At 32.5% G+C, this 21,855-nt stretch overlaps 1 protein-coding gene across 2 annotated transcripts in view; it reads right to left on the bottom strand.

The window, feature by feature from the left end:
- The window catches only part of SI (sucrase-isomaltase), a 107,062-nt gene that overhangs the window by 51,340 nt on the left and 33,867 nt on the right, over positions 1-21,855 (bottom strand). For both annotated transcript variants that reach the window (XM_046002560.1, XM_046002561.1), the window contains 10 exons: positions 20,153-20,269; positions 17,847-18,001; positions 16,873-16,957; positions 16,040-16,096; positions 14,503-14,627; positions 12,686-12,774; positions 9,511-9,560; positions 8,637-8,807; positions 6,317-6,472; positions 4,221-4,427 (listed from right to left, as the gene is read on the bottom strand). In XM_046002560.1, coding sequence (XP_045858516.1) covers positions 4,221-4,427; positions 6,317-6,472; positions 8,637-8,807; positions 9,511-9,560; positions 12,686-12,774; positions 14,503-14,627; positions 16,040-16,096; positions 16,873-16,957; positions 17,847-18,001; positions 20,153-20,269 — 1,212 coding nt within the window. The remainder of the gene's footprint in view (positions 1-4,220; positions 4,428-6,316; positions 6,473-8,636; positions 8,808-9,510; positions 9,561-12,685; positions 12,775-14,502; positions 14,628-16,039; positions 16,097-16,872; positions 16,958-17,846; positions 18,002-20,152; positions 20,270-21,855) is intronic.

Below are 21,855 nucleotides of genomic sequence, written 5' to 3'. Positions count from 1 at the left end.
TAACCAGTAAGGAGATTGAAACAGTCATCAAAAATCTCCAAACAAACAAAAGCCCAGGGCCAGATGGCTTCCCAGGGGAATTCTACCAAACATTTAAAGAAGAACTAAATCCTATTCTCCTGAAACTGTTCCAAAACATAGAAATGGAAGGAAAACTTCCAAACTCATTTTATGAGGCCAGCATCACCTTGATCCCAAAACCAGACAAGGATCCCACCAAAAAAGAGAACTACAGATCAATATTCTTGATGAACACAGATGCAAAAATTCTCACCAAAATACTAGCCAATAGGATTCAACAGTACATTAAAAGGATTATTCACCACGACCAAGTGGGATTTATTCCAGGGCTGCAAGGTTGGTTCAACATCCGCAGATCAATCAATGTGATAAAACACATTCATAAAAGAAAGAACAAGAACCATATGATACTCTCAATAGATGCTGAAAAAGCATTTGACAAAGTACAGCATCCCTTCCTGATCAAAACTCTTCAAAGTATAGGGATAGAGGGCACATACCTCAATATTATCAAAGCCATCTATGAAAAACCCACCGCAAATATCATTCTCAAAGGAAAAAACTGAAAGCTTTTCCGCTAAGGTCAGGAACACTGCAGGGATGCCCATTATCACCACTGCTTTCAACAGAGTACTAGAAGTCCTAGCCTCAGCAATCAGACAACAAAAGGAAATTAAAGGCATCCAAATTGGCAAAGAAGAAGTCAAACTATCACTCTTCGCAGTTGATATGATTCTATATGTGAAAAACCCAAAAGACTCCACTCCAAAACTGCTAGAACTTGTACAGAAAGTCAGTAAAGTGTCAGGAAATAAAATCAATGCACAGAAATCAGTTGCATTTCTCTACACCAACAAAACAGAAGAAAGAGAAATTAAGGAGTCAATCCCATTTACTATTGCACCCAAAACTGTAAGATATCTAGGAAAAACCTAACCAAAGAGGCTAAGAATCTATACGCAGAAAACTATAAAGTATTCATGATAGAAATTGAGGAAGACACAAAGAAATGGAAAAATGTTCCATGCTCCTGGATTGGAAGAATAAATATTGTGAAAATGTCTATGCTACCTAAAGCAATCTACACATTTAATGCAATCCCTATCAAAATACCATCCATTTTTTTCAAAGAAATGGAACAAATAATCCTAAAATTTATATGGAACCAGAAAAGACCTCGAATAGCCAAAGGAATATTGAAGAACAAAGCCAATGTTGGTGGCATCACCATTCCGGACTTCAAGCTCTATTAAAAAGCTGTCATCATCAAGACAGCATGGTACTGGCACAAAAACAGACACATAGATCAATGGAACAGAATAGAGAGCCCAGAAATAGACCCTCAACTCTATGGTCAACTAATCCTTGACAAAGCAGGAAAGAATGTCCAATGGAAAAAAGACAGCCTCTTCCATAAATAATTTTGGGAAAATTGGACAGCCACATGCAGAAAAATGAAATTGGACCACTTCCTTATACCACACACGAAAATAGACTCAAAATGGATGAAGGACCTCAATGTGAGAAAGAAATCCATTTTAATCCTTGAGGAGAACACAGGCAGCAACCTCTTTGACCTCAGCCGCAGCAACAGCTTCCTAAGAACATCACCATAGTCAAGGGAAGCAAGGGCAAAAGTGAACTATTAGGATTTCATCAAGATTTAAAGCTTTTGCACAGCAAAGGAAACAGTTAACAAAACCAAAAGACAACTGACAGAATGGGAGAAGATATTTGCAAACGACATATCAGATAAAGGGCTAGTGTCCAAAATGTATAAGGAACTTAGCAAACTCAACACCCAAAGAACAAATAATCCAATCAAGAAATGGGCAGAGGACATGAACAGACATTTCTGCAAAGAAGACATCCAGATGGCCAACAGGCACATGAAAAAGTGCTCCACATAACTTGGCATCAGGGAAATACAAATCAAAACCACAATGAGATATCACCTCACACCAGACAGAATGGCTAAAAAAAAAAAAAAAAAACAAGTCAGGAAATGACAGATGCTGGCGAGGATGCGGAGAAAGGGGAACCCTCCTACACTCTTGGTGCGAATGCAAGCTGGTGCAACCCCTCTGGAAAACAGCATGGAGGTTCCTCAAAATGTTGAAAATAGAACTACCCTATGACCTAGCAATTGCACTACTGGGTATTTACCCTAAAGATACAAATGTAGTGATCTGAAGGGGCACATGCACCCGAATGTTTATAGCAGCAATGTCTACAATAGCCAAACTATGGAAAGAACTTAGATGTCTATCAACAGATGAATGGATAAATAAGAAGTGGTATATATATATACAATGAAATACTATGCAGCCATCAAAAGAAATGAAATCTTGCTATTTGCGACGACATGGATGGAACTAAAGGGTATAATGCTTATTGAAATAAGTCAATTGGAGAACGACAACTACCATATGATCTCCCTGATATGAGGAAGTGGAGATGCAACATGGGGCGTTAGGGGGATAGGAGAAGAATAAATGAAACAAGATGGGATTGGGAGGGAGACAAGTCCTAAATGACTCAATCTCAGAAAACAAACTGAGGGTTGCTGGCGGGAGGGGGTGTTGGGAGAGGGGGATGGGGGTTATGGACATTGGGGAGGGTATGTGTTATGGTGAGTGCTGTGAAGTGTGTAAACCTGGCGATTCACAAACCTGTACCCCTGGGGATAAAAATACATTATATATTTATTAAAAAAATTAAAAATAAATAAAAAATTTTTAAAAAATAAAAAAATTAAAAAAATTAAAAAGTTAGGCTTATTTAAGATTTTTTAAAATTTGCTTATATTTAACGTACTTACTTAAATTCAACCAATACTTTTCTGGGGGACTTCTGGGTAGCACCATTGCCTGGGTGTCTGACTCTCGGTTTTAGCTCAAGTCAGCGGAAACCTCAGGGTCCTGAGATCAGCCCTTCATCTGGCTTCCCACTCAGCAGGACATCTGCTCAAGACTTTCTCTCCCTCTGCCCCCTCCCTGACCTCACCCAATAGGCTCTCTTTCAGATAAATAAATAAATCTAAAAAAACCCCACAAAACTATCAACTTATTTTAAGCCTTTTCTTATAAACAGTCAATTTGCTCCTATGATTTTTGATATTTTTGTTGTTTCTTTGATTGTTTTTCTCTTTTGATTTTGCTAATGGAATTTGCCTCCATTTCTATTTTTAATGGTGAATGATAAAACATACTTTTTGGATATTATTTTACATCCAGTCATTTTGCTGATTTTCTTATCATTTTTAATAGTTTTCATAACGGATTCCCTGGATCTCTTAAGTAAAAGGTAATGAGAACAAACTGTTGCCAGAGGGGAGGAGTGGAGGCATGGGTAAAGTGAGTGAAGGAGGGTGGGAGATATAGGCTTCCAGTTATAGAATGAATACATTAGGGGGATGAAGGTACAACTTAGGGAATGTAGTCAATGATTTTCTAATAAAGTTATATGGTGACAGGTGGCAGCTACACTTGTAGTGAGCATAGCTTAAAGTATAGACTTGTCAGATCACTATCTTACACATCTCAAACCAATGTAACATTGTGTGTCAACTATACTTCTATTAAAAACTAACAGCTAAGTGTACTGTTGAAAGATTTTTTTTCTTTTTATGTCTATTGCACTGGTCAGAGAATTCAGTCCACTATTTAAAATAATGGAAATAGTATCCTGTTTTGTTTATTTTTAAAAAATTATTTATTTATTTATTTGAGAGAGAGAGTACAAGCAGGGGACAGAGAAAGAGGGAAGGGGGAGAAGCAGACTCCCTGATGAGCAAGGAGCCTGACCTGGGGCTCAATCTCAGCACCCTGGGATCATGACGTGAGCCTAAGGCTGATGCTTTACTGAGCCAGCAGGCATCTGTGTTTTGTTTATCTTAATGTAACAATAAACACAGTCTGATTCTAAGTAACTTATGTATTTAGCAAGAATTTGATTTTTTTTAATCACCACTACAATTATTCACAAAATTGCAAAAGTAAGAGGCTTTATTTATTGTGCACCTAGGTATGAGCTATGTAGGGGAAAAAAGAAAAACCACTTTATTTTTATAAAATCAAAATGTCTACAATTCAATTTTTAATCCTTAATATTACATTAAAATTGAAGTATCTAAACTATTCAGAATCTTTTTTCTTAAGAGATGAGTCATGCATTGGGATAGTTTATATCAAACATACCTTAAACTGCAGCATATCATTTTTGTGATATTTCACCTCCACACGAAGAGTTGAGATTGGTTCAGAAGGTAGCTTTATTTGCGCTCTTGTAGGATTCAGCTGTAGGTCAGTTGTTATACCCATTGATGAATACTGAGTTGAACTGACCAAATAAGGGTTGTATTGTCTAGGAAAGTAACAGTCAGGTGCTTGGGAGGTAAGAGGAACCTAAAAACAGAATACATGTTCATTGCCAGAAACTGTAAACACTGTAATATTAAACTCTTCAAAAAAAGTAGACATATTTAATCACATGTTGCATAGCTTATCAATTTTATTATTTAATTATAAAATAAAATTATAATTATAACACAAATACCTATTATGCAACCTAAAATATCATACACTAAAATCTTATATATAATATTTATATTTTGACTCTAAAGATAGACCAGTAGAGGAAAAGAATCAAATATCATAGCTTTTCAAGAGAAAATAGAATGATTCTATGGTCTTTGCATAAATTAAGTGTATTATTCATAAATCTTGATTTCATGCTTATTCTTATTCTTCATACTGACTATTGCCTTTTGTACGTAAAATGGCTCTACAACAACCCTCAGAAGGGCCTGTACTTAAAATTCTTTTCTTGGGGAGCCTGGGTGGCTGAGCAGGTTAAGCCTCTGCCTTTGGCTCAGGTTGTGATCTTGGAGTCCTGGGAGGAATCCTGGGACTGAGCCCCGCATCAGGGATCCATTGAGCCCTGCATCGGGGATCAAGCCCCGCATCGGGCTCTCTGCTCAGCAGGGGGCCTGCTTCCCCTCTCTCTCTGCCGGTCTCTCTGCCTACTTGTGATTTCGCTCTGTCAAATAAACACATAAAATCTTTTAAAAAATTAAAAAATAAAGTTCTTTTCTTTTACCTATAATGAAACTATATCATTCCTTATCTCCTGACTGATCCTAATACTGGTCAATTACATCCTGACCAGTATTTAAATAGGGACTATGGCCAAAGATCAAAACTGATTGGCTTTTATAGAAGTGGAAACAAGATCTAAGAAAAAGAATGATAAATGGTGGCGTTGAGGGCTAGTTGCCTTATGACAGTCCATTCTCCCATCTTTCTTATTTATTAAATTATTATATAGCTGGGAGATGCAATGTGCTCATCTACCTTGTCCCAGTCTCTTTTGAGGAAGTGATATACGACCTCTAAAACCTCCCTAAAAGAAAAGGGTATAAACTGATTAAAATAGGATGTTTTTCTTCCTCCCACCTTTGGGTCTGGAATGAATACATAATGACAGAAGACATAATACAACCTTGAGGATAAAAAAAAAATGGTAAATATGAAACATTGATGACATTGAGAGGCCAGTATATCAGACATGAGCCTCTTTTTTGTAGGAGAAAAACAAATTGTGTCTTGTTTAACCAAATCATCATTCTGTTGAATGGATGACCAAAACTGGCTAGATATTACCCCTTATTGGAATTAATACACAGTCCACTAATTTCAGAAGCTTTAATAACTTGAGACAATGCTTTTGAAAGACTGGCCTATTGGCATAATTCCTTAGTAAATTAAGCTAATCGGCCATAGTCAATATCTGAGTTCAACAAATAGTAAAATGGGCACATTTTATTAAGTAAGGCACACTATCTACCGTGCTTGGAAAGCAACTTACACATCAATTTAGTCTAGCATTTATTAAACTATGTCTTTGGAGAATTAATTAAGATAAAAATAAATTGTTGGGGCACCTGGGTGGCTCAGTGGGTTAAGCCTCTGCCTTCAGCTCAGGTCATGATCTCAGGGTCTTGGTATCGAGCCCTGAATCAGGCTCTCTGCTCATTGAGGAGTCTGCTTCCCCCTCTCTGCCTGCCTACTTGTGATCTCTCTCTCTCTGTCAAATAAATAAATACAATCTTTAAAAGAAATAAATAAAATAAAAAATAAATAAATTGTCTATCAAAGGTCTAATTTCAAATTCCAAATGTTTCTCTAGATGAATTTAGTTCTTATGCTGTAGAATTCAAGTTATAATACATAATGTTTACATTGATATATTTATGTAAAAGCCATACTATGAATTATAATAAAATTCTGAGTACCGTTTCCCATAAACAGCCACGTGCTTCACACTTTTCTTTAGTTGCTGGGTCTGCATCTGGATAACAAGTAAACCTTTCATTTTCTAAGTAATTTTGATTCCATTGAACGGTAAAGTTCCTTCCAAGGGTAAATTTGAGACCGTAAATTAGGAGATTCTGAAGACAAAGAAACATTAAAAAATATTTGTGAAAACTGGATGACTTAAAAGTACATAACATTTACAAAATGCAGCAACCACAGCAATTCTTCAAATCAAATCATTGTTACTTTTAATAGGATACTTAAAGAACAGATAAGAAAGGAGAAAATATGTCATGCCACTGAAATGGCTAGAATTTCAAGACAAGAAAAGTATGAGAAATCATAGAATACCAATGAAAAGCATTATTGCTAAATCCAGACATGAGTTCCGTTCTCAGTTCTGCCATTTAATGCTTATGCTTCTCTGGGACAATTACCTATCTTTTATTATCTTCCATTTTCTCCCCCTGTGAAATGGGGATGATTGCTTCTACCACAGGGGGTTTCCATACAGGATGAATGACAAATGAAATTTAAAGCACTTAACACAATGCCTACGGCAGATTAGGTGTGAAATAAATATTAGTTCCCTCAAGGTAGGGAAATTAATGACTTAGGTTTATATAGAGGCCCCCAAAGTCAGAAGTGGGAAATACCTATTTCTTCAATTCTATCTCTAATTTGAGACCCACTTATAATCTTTGAGGGACTAGTTAGGAGATTAACATGGCATGATGCAAAATATGGCATGATGTGTGTGTATATGTGTGTGTGTATATATATATATATATATATATATATGGCATTTATAAATGCCATATGACTAAACTTTGTCATTGGAGAATTAATTAATATATAATATAATTATATACATATATATATTCTAACACATAATGATTTTTATTATTAGGATATTGCAAAGTTAAGTTTGTTGTCTATATACCTTGAGAATTCTATAGGCAAAATTTATCCCAGACTTCCATCTTCATTAGCTTACTTTTTGATATCAAGTTACTTTCATACCACTATATGCAGTACTGAAAATTCATAAAAAGATCAGTCTAAGCACAGCAGAATTAAGAAGGTGTGTCTATTAGAGTCTGTGTAAATCTTACATAAGCACAAATACAAACACAGAAATAAATTAAATTTGCAAAAAACAAATAAAGTGATTTTTGTTTTATACTCTCTTGGTAATCTCTATTAGAGTCATAAAGTTCTAAATAGGTGTATATTATTTAATTTATATTAATTAATTATTATAATCTCAGGAATATACAAAATTATAGTATATTTACTAAATAAAAATAATTAGCCAATACATATTTTTATAAAAATTGTGAAGTGTAGAACTCTGGGCCAGAAGTCTTAGGAATTAGAAAAAAAAATACTCTATGGGAATATTCTATATATCAAGTAATTTAGAATTTATTCTGATATTACCAGTAATTTAGGATATATATGAAGGGTGGGGAAAAGTCAATAAAAAAAATCTCAATGCTTTAAATTATTATTATCTATATTTTAAGTACAGTAATTTATTACCCAAAGCAACAATTTAAGTATTACATTTTATAGATAAGGAAACTGAGACAATAAATTAATTTGATATGTTTAAATGTACACATTGCAAGGCTGAAATTCAATCCCTATCCTAAGACTCCTTTTCCTTCCCTAGGACACATCTTGAGATTTTATTTTTAAGTAATCTCTATACCCAACATAGGGCTCAAACTCACAACCCTGAGACCAAGGATCCTACATGCTCTCCTTACTGAGGCAGCCAGTTGCCTCTCTAGAACACATCTTAAAAGATACAAAAATTACAATTGCCTTAGAAGCAAAGAGTGTAAACAAAATTTCAAAGAAAAAAAAATACAAGGTATATCAAGGATAGTGATAATTATTGAAAGGAGAAGCAGAGGGAATAAGTGAAGAAAGGGATTCAATCAACATCTTAAAAAGTATTAAATGAGAAGCTAAAGAATTTAGAACCTTTATTATATGCAACAGGTGAGTAAGTTCAAGTTCAGGGTAGGAAATGCCATGAAAAAAAATATTAAGAAGATGTATATAAGTGATATCCAAGATAAAATGAAATAAAGAGAAGTAACAAGGAGTCCTTTTAATGTTGATATCTGAAATGGCAATGACCTAAAATGGAATATTAATAGCAAAAGGAGAAAAAAAAAGAAATAATATGAGGGAAAAAAGTCACAAAACCAGAGATGGAATGGTTACATAATGTTAAATGTGAGAATATATGACAGCTAAAATATTTTAAAGTTTTTAATTTACCTGGTCAGAAGCAGTATAAGTAAAATTGTAGTGATCTTTTATTGGCTGATTATCTTCCACCACTGTAACTTGTGTAACAGGGTCTATCAACCCAAGGATTTTTATGGTCTCAAAAGCTAAAGTGGTTCCTTCTTGGTATGATGAATGTGTACATAAAATATCTAATTTGTTCTGAAAATAAGTATATAATAGTATATATTAAGTAGAAGGTCAATGGATACAGGTATGAAACAAAGAACCGATCACTATCCCTCCATTCCCACCAGTTCTCCAAATCCAAGTAACATATATAAATACACTCATTAACGACTTTTCAATTTTTGTGTACGTGTCATAAAATTTATTTTCAGAGATAATCCGAATTACCCATGATGCAACTCATATATATCTCTTCTCATTCTAGCACTAATGTTGATGAGGAATAACAGCTTTGACAGCAAAGAATGTATGAGGAAATCCAACATCTACAAAAACTATTGCTATTAATTATTAAATGTGTCGATTTTTCATCCTCACTCAAATTCTGTAACAATTATTGTTGTGACTGATATAGTAAAGCATTTTCAAATATGTTGACATTATTTTCCTAGGTCCTGCTTAAACCAGACATACCCACTTAAGATGTTTGAAGATTTTTGTGCATCAATTTCATCACAAACTTATCCATTACATTTAAATACAAAAATGTAAGAAGACAATGTATTTATAATTTAACAACTTAAATTTTTAAATTTAACAATTTATTTAATTTCTTTCTGTTGAAATCTGAAGGTAAATGCAAGCATCCTTCCAAAAGAAATCCATGATAAAGGCATAACGCAGACATTAGCAAGATATATGTTCAGCTATGTGTACAAAGAGAATAAATACTTACATTAGAAACTGAAAAAGTATATAAAATGTAGTTGCCATTTTGTATGGTATCTAAAATGGGGGAAAAACAGAGTTATCAGATCAAAATATAATTATTTATTGTTAATTTCTCTATTTTTATGGTTATACAACTCTAAAGAAATTTAAAATAAAAGGTATTGTTAATGGTCGCCTGAGTGGCTCAATTGGTTGAGCGTCCCACTCTTGGCTTTAGCTCAGGTCATGGTCTCAACGTCCTGAGATTGAGCCCTAGGTCAGGCTCTGTGATCAGTGGGGAGCCCACTTCTCTCCTCCCTCTCCTTTTGCCCTTCCCCCTGCTTGCACATACTAGCATGTGGTCTCTCACTTTCTAATAAATAAATAAATATTTTTAAAAATTATTTTAAATTTTATTTATTTATTTATTTGATAGAGATCACAGGTAGGCAGAGAGGCAGGTAGAGAGTAGAGGGGGAAGCAGACTCTCTGCTGAGCAGATAGTCCAATGCAGGACTTGATCCCAGGACCCTGAGATGATGACCTGAGCTGAAAGCAGAGGCTTAACCCACTGAACCACCCAGTCACCCCTTAAAAATTATATTTAAAAATATTGTTTATTAATGAAGCAAATTAAAATGTTTATCTTTTCAACTTAAAGTCTTTAACACTTATATGCAAAATAATCTTAATAGTTTATTATCCCAGTAAGTAAAGGTAATGAATACATATGTGCTTAGTTTAATTTTTCAAAGATGACTTAAATATTCCTGGAAATTAAGAGAAAAAAAACCTTACAATAAAATGTACATAATTGTAAATTCATTATTGAAAGATATTTTATCTCTTTCTAGTAAACCATGTAACATTAAGTTTATCTTTGGAAGATATGGCACATCACAATTTTATTTTGCACCTTTAATTTTTTTCATTGTTTGAGGAAATAAGGTGAACCTGGAGATATGTTAAAGACCGAAATAAACTTTAATGAGGAAAGTGGAAGAAGACAATGATTTTCTACACTATCTATGTAAGAGAACTTTTTATTAACAAGTTTCTTTAATAGAGAAACTGAAGGTTATGGCTAAAATAATTTGAAAGACAGTGAAAAAAGTAAAAGGAATCTGAGAATTTATGTATATTTTCAACATATTAATTTACCTAAGATCTTAATCCTAATTAATGAAATAAAAATCATACCATGAATTGAAGGTCATTTTACTGTTCATTTGTTTACTTACAGATTGATTGTTTAGAAAATTTTGATTTTAACTTTTCAAAGCACATAACTATAGAAATACCATATTTGATAACTGATTAATCACATCTCCATATTTTTAAACATCTTCCTAGATGAAAGTAAATTATCAATATATATTTTATATAGAAAGAAATATATTTGGGTATATTTATATAATTTGAAGAGTAAGAATAACCTTAAAATCAAGCCCCACGTGCTATCAATGCAAGTATGAACTCAACAGCATTCTTTAATTCATGATCACAAATAATTTAATTTAGCAGGAATCCAATCTTAGGGAACCTCTGTGTGGTAAATGTTTGGAACATATTCTCATTGAAGAGCTCACCCCAGTATGCTCAGGTTCTAAGGTATTTGAAACAGAGCAAGAAGGCTGGTGTTAGAGTAAAATGAGAAAAGGAGAGCAGTAGTGGATAAGTGTGTGTGTGCACACATACATGCAAAAATACAGATCATGGTGCATGGTCTGGGTCCTGGTAAAGACTATGACTTCTAACTGAATAAAATGGAAAATAATTAGAAGGTTTTGAGCAGAAGTATGGTGATTTGAATCATATTTTAAAAGGATTACTCCATGAAATAAGACAAAACCAGAGAGGGAGACAAACAGTAAGATAACTTAATGTCAGGAAACAAACTGAGGGTTGCTGAAGTGGATAGGGTGGCTGTGTGATGGACATTGGGGACGGTATGTACTATGGTGAGTGCTGGGTTCTGTGTAAGACTGATGAATCACAGACCTGTATCCCTGAAACAAATAATACATTATATATTAATAAAAATAAATACATTCTTAAATGAATAAATAAAAGAATTACTCCACCTACTGAAATATAAATAGAATGTAAAAGGGTTCAACAAGAACTGCAGACAGACCAGTCAAGGAGCTATTATAAGTATTAAAATGAAATATAGTAATGACAGTGATGGAACTGACAAGAGAAACCAGGTGAAGGTAGAACTTAGAGAAATTCCTAGTCTGTGAGAAAAAATGGCCAACTAAAGTTTTTGGCATTTTGGAGAGATGAAATCAACTGACAAGGGAAGACTGTAGGTGAAGCAGATATATCGTGGTGATCTATATTTTCATAAATAAGACTTTAAAACAAGAATTTTTCATAGATTCCATATTTTCAAATTATTAGAGGGCACACCAATGCACAGACTATTTCTTGAAGTGAGGTTAGAGATATTTAGATGTTCCATACACATACAAAGGCATACGGGATATTCTTTAGTACATCTGAGAAGTAGTGAGCTAAAATATAAGCTATAAATATAAGCTATAATTTTTTGTACATACAAATACAAAACAAATACCTAAGAATCTTCTATTAAAAAAAACAGGATTAAAAAAACCTAACAAATTTATGAGGGTAATTATAATTAACTAAATCTAATCAGATAAATTTAGTATGGCATAATTACATATTGGAAAAAATGGCTCATTTTTTATTCTCCTGGGTACTGAATCCTCAAATATGGGGCTTATGAAATAAAATTAAGTACACCATTAATTAAAGGAAATAATCATTTAATTAATTTAACACTAATTAAACAAAATTTTCAATGCTAGAGTTTTTTTACAGTAATAAAATTCTAGTTTTTAACCACTACAATCACTTGAGTTGAAAATATAATAAAATTTGCATATTTGTGAATTTATTAACTACTCTAATTAAAAGAATTTAATAAAGATATCTATACATGTCAAAAACTTTTACAATGAACCAACAAAAATATTGTCATTCAATATTTATAATTTAAATAATGATTTTAATTTCACAAAGTAATGTAATACCTTAAGATAGATAAGAACAGAAATTAAAAAATAAAACTTGTGACATTTTTTAAATAGATGCAATGTTATATCAATAAAAAGGCAAATTGTCCCATCATCAAAATGAACATTTTAAAAGTCTATCACATTGAAACTTACTTTTAGTTTCTCCATCATCCCAGAAAAAGTCTCCTTTTGCTGTGTTATCTTCATCTAATGCAACTATAAGTCCTAGAGGGTTCTTTCGGCTGTTAAATAAGTTTGGGTATATATGTAATTCAAAATAAATTTATAATAGTAGAATATCTTACAAATAAGTCAATTTCAACCCAGCAGATCTGTAGATGTTCTGCATTCATGTGAGAATATTGGTATCAATGAAGTTCATGTCTATATTTATTATTTTTCCATGAGATAAATAATTTACATACTTATAAAATAAATGAAAGAAATAAATTTAATAAATATAATGTGGAACTTCTTGGAGGCAAGATACCAACAAGACTGAAACAGTATAATGATACTTCAAGCAAGAAAAATTAAGTATACTTTATGAATGCAGAATACATTTAACATGTATTTGCACATCTCAATTAACTCTACCTTGCAATTTATCAAGGCTACATCTTATATAAATAATAAAGAAAGGTACAATATAAACACATTTTACTGCTTAGTAGAGTATCTATTAACCTTACAGATGAGGCTAATTCTATTATGAGAAATGAGACATGATGAATACAATTTTTTTCTCTGTTCCTGTAGGTTTTTAAACCTAAAAGAACCTGAGGCAGATATATAGAATATATTCTCTCTATATAGAATCTATTCTATATAGAGCAGTTGAGTCCAGGCAACTGCTCTATATAGAATATATTCCATCTTGCAAACTCACCAAAGTATATGCTTGTCTGGTTCAATACAGCTCTAGAATATAACTAATTTTTTGGAGAACACAGTCATGGAACTGTTACAGTCTGAAAATAATGCCAAAATAATGAAGTTACTAGCACACATTCATTCACTCATGTATTTGTTCCGTCAATAAATATTTAGCGAAAATAGAGAGCATATCATGGGCCGGACATTTACTATTGGCCTGGGGAGTACAGCAGGAAAAAGCCAAGTCCCTGCTTTAATGGAGTTTATAGTCAAAGGGAGTGGACACATTACATACATGATAAAGTACATAATTTAATTCCAGATATTCTTAATGTTATGAAGGAAACACAGCAGGATAAGAAATAGAATGTAACTATCCCTTGGGGTGTTAACAGAATATGGGGAAGTTTGTGCATTCAATATAACCCCTTCTGTGCTCTTGTTCCCAGAATGAATGCTGCAAGATGGAACATAAGAATCTTCAAGTTTCTTCTTTTCTCCTAAATATTTCTGCAAGTTATTCCTACTAGACAATTTAGTTTCTGTCTCATTCTTTCCCTAAACAGAATTATCCACCTCATTTATCATTTAAAGTAAAACATTTTAGCAGAAAGAAAAACATTGTGACATTTATGTATTGAAAATCCAGGTATGTGGGTGGCTCAGTGGGTTAAGCCGCTGCCTTCGGCTCAGGTCATGATCTCAGGGTCCTGGGATTGAGTCCCGCATCGGGCTCTCTGCTCAGCAGGGAGCCTGCCTCCCTCTCTCTCTCTGCCTGCCTCTCTATCTACTTGTGATCTCTTTCTGTCAAAATAAAAAAAAAAAAAAAAGAAAATCCAGGTATGTAACTAACACTATCAACCATTATTTTGCATACAAAAAATTATCATCTAATTACTTTCATTTTCTAAAGAAAAAATTTGTAATAATGCTTCGTAATTTGAATCTTTTATATATGATTATATTTAAGAATCCCCTTCATATGTCAAATATCTTCTGGTGAAAAAACTAAACAGTAATCTTTGATTCTCAATAAAATATGAATTAAAACTTGAATTACATTTCAGATTTCAGTTAATGATTTTTCATTTTACCTTGCATTTGTAGTTACAGCAGGTTGTTGAATGGGGATAATATAACCCCCTCTAAGATGTAATCCTATTTTGTCTCCTGGAAGGTACATATTAACTTGTTGTTTTTTCCACGGCCTCTTTGCACCCTAATATTTGGAAGTTAAAATGATTTTTTAATATTAGTGAAGACATTAATCCCATTTCACAAGAATTCAATTTTATATATAGAAATAATTTTTACTGTGAGAAATTCATGTCCTCTAAATTAATATCAATATGCTCTTTTCTAACTTTGAAAAAAATCCTTGTTTTTCAGTTTACTGAACAAAGCAGGAGAAAAATAGTTTCATTTTTTCAAAAAAAAATCAATTTAGAGAAATCAATTTCCCCTCTATAATAATTATCATTCTTAATTAGTCCTGTTTTTATTCTTTGTTTTGGTTTAAAATTAAGTGTATCTTTAAAATGCTTTTAAAAATCATTGTTTCAGGGCATCTGGGTGGCTCAGAGGGTTAAGCATCTGCCTCCAGCTCAGGTCATGATCTCAAGGTCCTGGAATCAAGCCCTGAGTTGGCATCCCTGCTCAGCCAGGAGTCTACTCCCTCTCCCTCTACCTATCTCCCTACTCCTGTTCTCTCTCTCCTCCTCACTTTCTCTCTCAAATAAATAAATAAAATATTTTTCTAAATATTTTATTTACTTATTTGACAGGAAGAAACACAGCAAGAGAGGAAATACAAGCAGGGGGAGTGGGAGAAGGAGAAGCAGTCTTTCCGTGGAGCTAGGAGCCAGATGTGGGCTTGATCCCAGGACTCTGGAATCATGACCTGCACCAAAGGCAGATACTTACTGACTGATCCACTCAGGTGTCCAAATAAAATATTTTTTAAAAAGTAAAATAAAATAACATAAAAATCATTGTTTCTATAAAAATATAAGTGATATGCAAAATAATACCTTTTAAAATAAATACTTCTCAAAAGGTCTTAGTCAATTAAAAAGTATGTTGCATATGGAGCACTGGGTGTTGTGCAAAAACAATGAATACTGTTATGCTGAAAAAATAAATAAAATGAAAAAAAAAGTATGTTGCATATGAATGTTACAATGTTGCCTTTTCAAGGTTGAAATGAAAATCTTTCCCAAACTTTTGAATGTGCCATATAAAAAAAAATGGTTACCACTAGCTCAATACTCAATTCTTCTGTCAATAAGATAAATAAATAAAGAAGGAAAAACATCAAAATAAGTCACCACTCCTTCCTAAAATCACTCCTGACTTTTATTCCACAATTTAAAAATGAAAAATATAACTCTTTATACTAAATAATATAACTTTATATTAATCACATGCAAGAAACATATAGTTGCTCATATGTAACAAAACGTATACCTGCACAAATTTTGCTGATTATTCAAATTGGAATTATTCTTTTTTTTAATAATGATAACACAAATGCTGAAAACAGATATGCTATGTGTTGGGAATTAAGTTTCCATATAGAGATGTTTGACAGTATAATATTTGTGAGTCTATTACTATATTAAGGTTACTTACAGTTTCATAATCATACCAAGTAGCATTAGGGATGTATGCACTCACTGTATCTGCTCCCTAAAATAAAGCAAGATAATTTATACACTTTTTATTTCTTTAATACTTATCAGAAAAGTCTCATATCAAATAGTAAGTTGGGTTTTAATAGTTAAGAAAAAAGCTTCCTTTGTACCGTTCCACTACAGTATTTCCTATAAATAATAATCAAAAGTCTATCTTACTAGTTTTATATAATAATATAAATCACATCAAAAGTGAAGTTGAAATTAAGTAGCAAATAAAAAAAAGCATTTGTATTGTTATAATCTACATGGTAATTGCAAATGTGTACATATTCATTTCTGTATAGTTCCATGGGCATACAGACTTCTAAATAATAGGAAAAACCCAAAAATCTCACTCTACTATATTTTTAATATTTAGTATTTAATATTTTCATATGATCATTTGGTTTTCCAGTTCCCCCTTATTTACAATTTAGCAAAACTTCAACATCTATTTACATATGTCTATGTCTAATAAAATGAGAATTCATTGTTATTACTACAAGATTGATTTTGTTTCCATAAATAAAGCTTTCTTTTTTAGAAGAATATTAATTTTACATAATTTTCTTCTCAGCAATTACATATTATATATTTGAAAAACATATATATGTTTAACATTTTTATAATTTTTCAGAATTTCTTCTACATTTTAGAATTCAACATTTATCAGTTTGAAACAGTCAGGTAGAGTAACATTTATTACTAAGTCTTTTTTATAATTTTGTGTGAATTTGGTTACAAGGTATCCTTTAAAAGCAATATATTAATTAAAATTGTAAAACCTACCTCTTTCAAGACGGGAGTAATAAGTAATGCAGGACCCCATAAGAACTGAGTGTCCTCACTCCAGGTATTCATATCCTCATAAAACCTAAAATGACAATTTGCTTCATAATGACAGTTTACAATATAAAGATAAAAAAATAAGTTTATCCAAATTCCCTGTTTGGTTTATCATTTCAGTTTTTTCATGGAAATGATTATTAGCTTTAATTTCACTTGTTTCGTATCTCATTTTGAATCTATGGTACTTATATCCTTATAGTTCATCTGACACTTAAGAAAGAAGAAAGGAAGGAAGGGAGAGAGAGTAAAAAGGAGGGAAAAGGGGAGGAAATTAGTTCAACTGGGCTCAAAAAAATTTATCAGAGATGATAAGGTTACTTATTATTCATAATAAATAAGTATTCTGTCTAATACAATTTCTCTAAGATAAATTTGTAAAGTATCAGAAATCTTCCATATTCTACTTTCTTCCCTCTAAATTTTTCATTATAAATTCCTGTTTTAACCTGATTTGAAAGGGTCTTCAGTCATTTCTTGGGGAAAGGTCCTGCTTTGCTCAAGATATACAAAGACAGACACAATCAATTGCTCTGTAACAATACCATACTCTTGATCTGTAACAATACCATACTCTTGATCTACAGTTAGGTGATTTTGACAATACATACATAACATGTCTTCAGTAACTGCGTGTTAATCTTACTAATATAATTTCCCTAATACAGCCTAAGCCCTATTCAATTCCCACATTTCTAGTTTAATCTTGTCCAATCATTAAATTAATTATATTTATTTACTGCTATCATTCCATAGTTCACCAAATGCTTTATATAAGTCATATGACATCATAATTCCTCTCTATTTGACATCATAATTTGTCAAATCTATTTGACATCATAATTACTCTCCATTAATTTTTCAATATATATCTGAAAATAGTTTGAAAAATTAAAATTCTTCAGCATGGTACTCACTCATGAAGAACTGGCCTTGCTACAGTTTCTCCAAACATATGGGCTTTGTAAAACAGAGTATAGAGGAAAGGTAATAATGTATAGCGAATATTCAAGTAATGCCTTGATGAATTAACCAAAAGAGAATTCTGCCCAAAAAATGCTGGATCCTGATGCTATGGAATAAAAAGAGACATTGAAATAAAAAAGTTAAATAATGAATGAAAATTGAAAGAGATGCATTTAATCTATTTGAAAAGCAAATCACATATATTTTAGCTTGTTTATAAAAGTTTGAAATAGTTCCACTTTCTTTTCTTTTTTTTTTTTAATTTTATTTATTTATTTGACAGAGAGAGATCATAAGTAGACAGAGAGGCAGGCAGAGAGAGAGGAAAGCAGGCTCGCTGCTGAGCAGAGAGACCGATGCGGAACTCGATCCCGGGACCCTGAGATCATGACCTGAGCCCAAGGCAGCGGCTTAACCCACTGAGCCACCCAGGTGCCCCTAGTTCCACTTTCTTCACCAAAGTATATAACTATTTTTATTTTTTATGTTTTCACTTGGATATATGTTTTAATTAAACTATTTTATACTAGACATTTTTCATTTACATTTTACACTTTTTATTTACATATAGTTACATATAGTTAGAGATGAAAATATATTTTAACAAAGAATTTTTTACCTATATTATTTGTGGTAGATTGAATTATTGCCTCCACTGTTCATGTTCCCTTGTACACACCACCTTCACTGTGTAATTCTGCAGTTGCTACTACTAAAGGTGGAGTGTACTTCCCCACCTCTTAACTTTGTGTTCAACTGAGTGATATACTCCGGGCAGTGGAATCTTAGTACATGTGACACATTCACGTAAAGGCTTAAAATGTGATTGCCTGAGGACTTGCTGCCTTGTGCCTTGTTGCCATTAGAAGAAAAAGCCCAGGTACGCAGTCTACTGGCCCAGAGATACAGGGAACAGACTGACTGGCCTGCACAGAGGCTTGTAACTTGAAGGACAGCCTTCCTGCTCAGCCCAAGCTGGATCAGTGGATCTCCTGCAGTGGGTAGCAAAATTAACTGAAGGTACCATCTACTGCCTCCCTGGATTCATCACCATTTTTTCCTGAAGATATTTCCCTTTGGTTGCCCGTAGCTAATCAATGAGTATGGTGGGGGTACTATTCAGGCCCATTCCTGAAATATACAGGATATTTCCAATGCTCAACTTTGCCTTGAGGACTCACCACTGCTGAGTGAAAACCCTTAGAACTGGGCTCCCTAAAAACCCTCCTTCCTTGCCTTCATCTTCACCAGATTCAGATTGTGATATGAAGGCTTTCTTCATTTTTTCCTGCTCCCTTCCCTTTATCCTTTCACAAGTATTTCACCAATAAATCCCTAACGTATTTGTCTTGGCATCTGCTTTTGGGAGATAGAAATGAACACATGGTGTAATGTAATTCATATCAGCATCTTCCATGAGCACAATTTTCTTGAAAGCACCATTCAGGTGGATTAGGAAATGACTAATCCCCAATTTATACCTTTTACTGCTGTTCTGTTAAGCCTCCTTCCAGGAAGAGCTCTGCCCATTGTTTAATCAAAACTCTTCTCAAACAGAATTAATGTCTCTATATGTAACCAGTGTGTGAACAGTGAATAATTTCTCAACTAACATGCACTGAATTGATTTAATGGTTTCACCCAATTTCCTCATTTCCTCTGAGAAATATGTCTCTGCGAGCCCAGAACATGCTGAATTCATAGGGGTAGTAGAACAGCTCAGAATGTCCTTATACTTCTGCTCCCACTAGTTCAGATGCATGTTAGTTTAATTTTTCCCAACCTATCAGTTCAGTTTTATTTATTATACAAAGATTCTGGACTCAAACTACTTTTCAAGTCTCTTGAATTTCTTGTGTTTCTTTAATAGAATAAAAGCTGGAAATCCTTAATATTACATTATATTTTTTTATGAAAGTTACTTGGAACTTACATTGTTAGAATCTGGATTCAAAAAGTTTTGGCTTAATTTTAATATTAATTTAATATTAAATTATTTTAAAGTGATGTAACACACTTGTATATGCTTTAGGCTTAAATGAAATATTTATGGTATGACATCATTACCTTTCATGATTTCCTTATTTCACCATTTTTAATACATAAAATATATGCCTTGAGAAGAGGACTTCTAACTCTTCTTTATGAATTATGCTGCAAACTTTCAGACTATATCTTCTATGGATATAAATTTAAGTACATTGGTAAAACTAGAATTAGGTCTTATTTAAAAACATGGAGAACAAGAGGCATTTACCTCATATATATCAGCATTATGGTTCCTGGAAAATGGATAAAATGCCCCAAGCTGCATCCACCTTCTGCAAAGCTCTTCTGTGGTATTAGCCACAAATCCACAGATGTCTGCTCCAACCTAAGTAACAAATATATCTATTATTCATAGTGTAAAGAGACTCAAATTTGCCAAGAGCATCATAGTTTATGCCTCAACAGATTAATTTACATTATTTAGCAATCTTTTTGTTTGACTATCTTCATGTATTCTTCCTTAATAAAGTTTTATATTTTCCATTTTTGCTATGGAATTATTTTACACTTTTTTTACATTATTTTATACTTTTTTTCATTGAATCTTTATACATTGTTAGTCCTATGTATTTACTTTCTCCTTTGATCTAATCATTGTTAAGTCAATATACAATGTGAAATTATATTATTAAAATGTGTTATTTCTTAAACCCAAACCCACCCCCATGATTTTATTTTTTCTTTTATAATATATTACTATAATAGTAAAATAGTAAAAAATGTTGCCTAACATGTAGTCATATAAAATTTCATTCCTCTTCCTTCAAGAACCCTCCAACAAAAAACTACTATTCTTAATTTGGTATGTTTACATTCATTTAAATTTTTACAAACATTTCTCTTTTTTTTTCTAAATAGTATGTAAGTACCCATAAACAATATATAGTACTATATTACATATTTATTAACTTTATGTAAATGACATATTGTATGAATGACACAGCATTTCATTTTTTTCTCAAAACATTATTTTTGTGAGATTCACTTGTGTAAATGTAAACATTTAGTTCTAGTTCTCTATAATATAGGATCTCATAACTATGAAAAATGCTCCTGTTAAGTTTTATATATAGGTTTCTTTGTGAATATTAAAAAAAACTTTTCTTCTATGGTATTATATATATAAATATTTTCAAGATTATTTTCTTGGCTTATTGGAAATACACATTGTTTAATCAAAACTGGTTGTAACCATTTGTAAACACAATGACAGTACATGAAAATTTCCATTATTCCATTTCTTCCCAATTACTGTTATTTTCAGACTTTAAAAAATATATATATATTTTTTTCACCAAACTTTTTACTTGCATTTCTCTGATTACTATGGAAGTTGAGAACTTTTTCATATTTTTACTGAATCCATATGGGTTTCTCTTCCTACAGAATTACCTATTTATATCCTTTCCTAATTTTCTATTGTTTTTACCTTCTACAGATTTCTAGTAGGTATTTTAAATTGAATATTATTCATTTACTGTCTATTTAAAATAACTTTATAAAAGATTTTATTTGTTTATTTGACAGACAGAGATCACAAGTAGACAGAGAGCCAGGCTGAGGGGAGGCAGGCTCCCTGCTGAGCAGAGAGCCTGATGCCTGATGCGCAGCTCTATCCCAGAACCCTGGGATCATGACCTGAGCTGAAGGCAGAAGCTCTAAACCACTCAGCCACCCAGGTACCCCTAAAATAGTCTTTTAATGAACAAATTTTTTTTTCACTTTGTTGTAGTCAAATTTATGTTTCTTATTATTTGCGCCTTCTGTGATCTGTTTAAGAAATTATTCCCCTAAGCTAACATCACAGAATTATTCATATTTTCTTCTAATATATCTAAGGTTTACTTTTCACACATAAGTCTTTAATCCATCTGAGACTGATTTTTGCGTAAGGCATGAAGCATGGGCCCA

This window comes from Meles meles, chromosome 4 (assembly GCF_922984935.1).
Source record: "Meles meles chromosome 4, mMelMel3.1 paternal haplotype, whole genome shotgun sequence".
In the NCBI taxonomy this organism is placed as follows: Eukaryota; Metazoa; Chordata; class Mammalia; order Carnivora; family Mustelidae; genus Meles; species Meles meles.
This window is presented reverse-complemented; position numbering and strand designations above follow the sequence as displayed.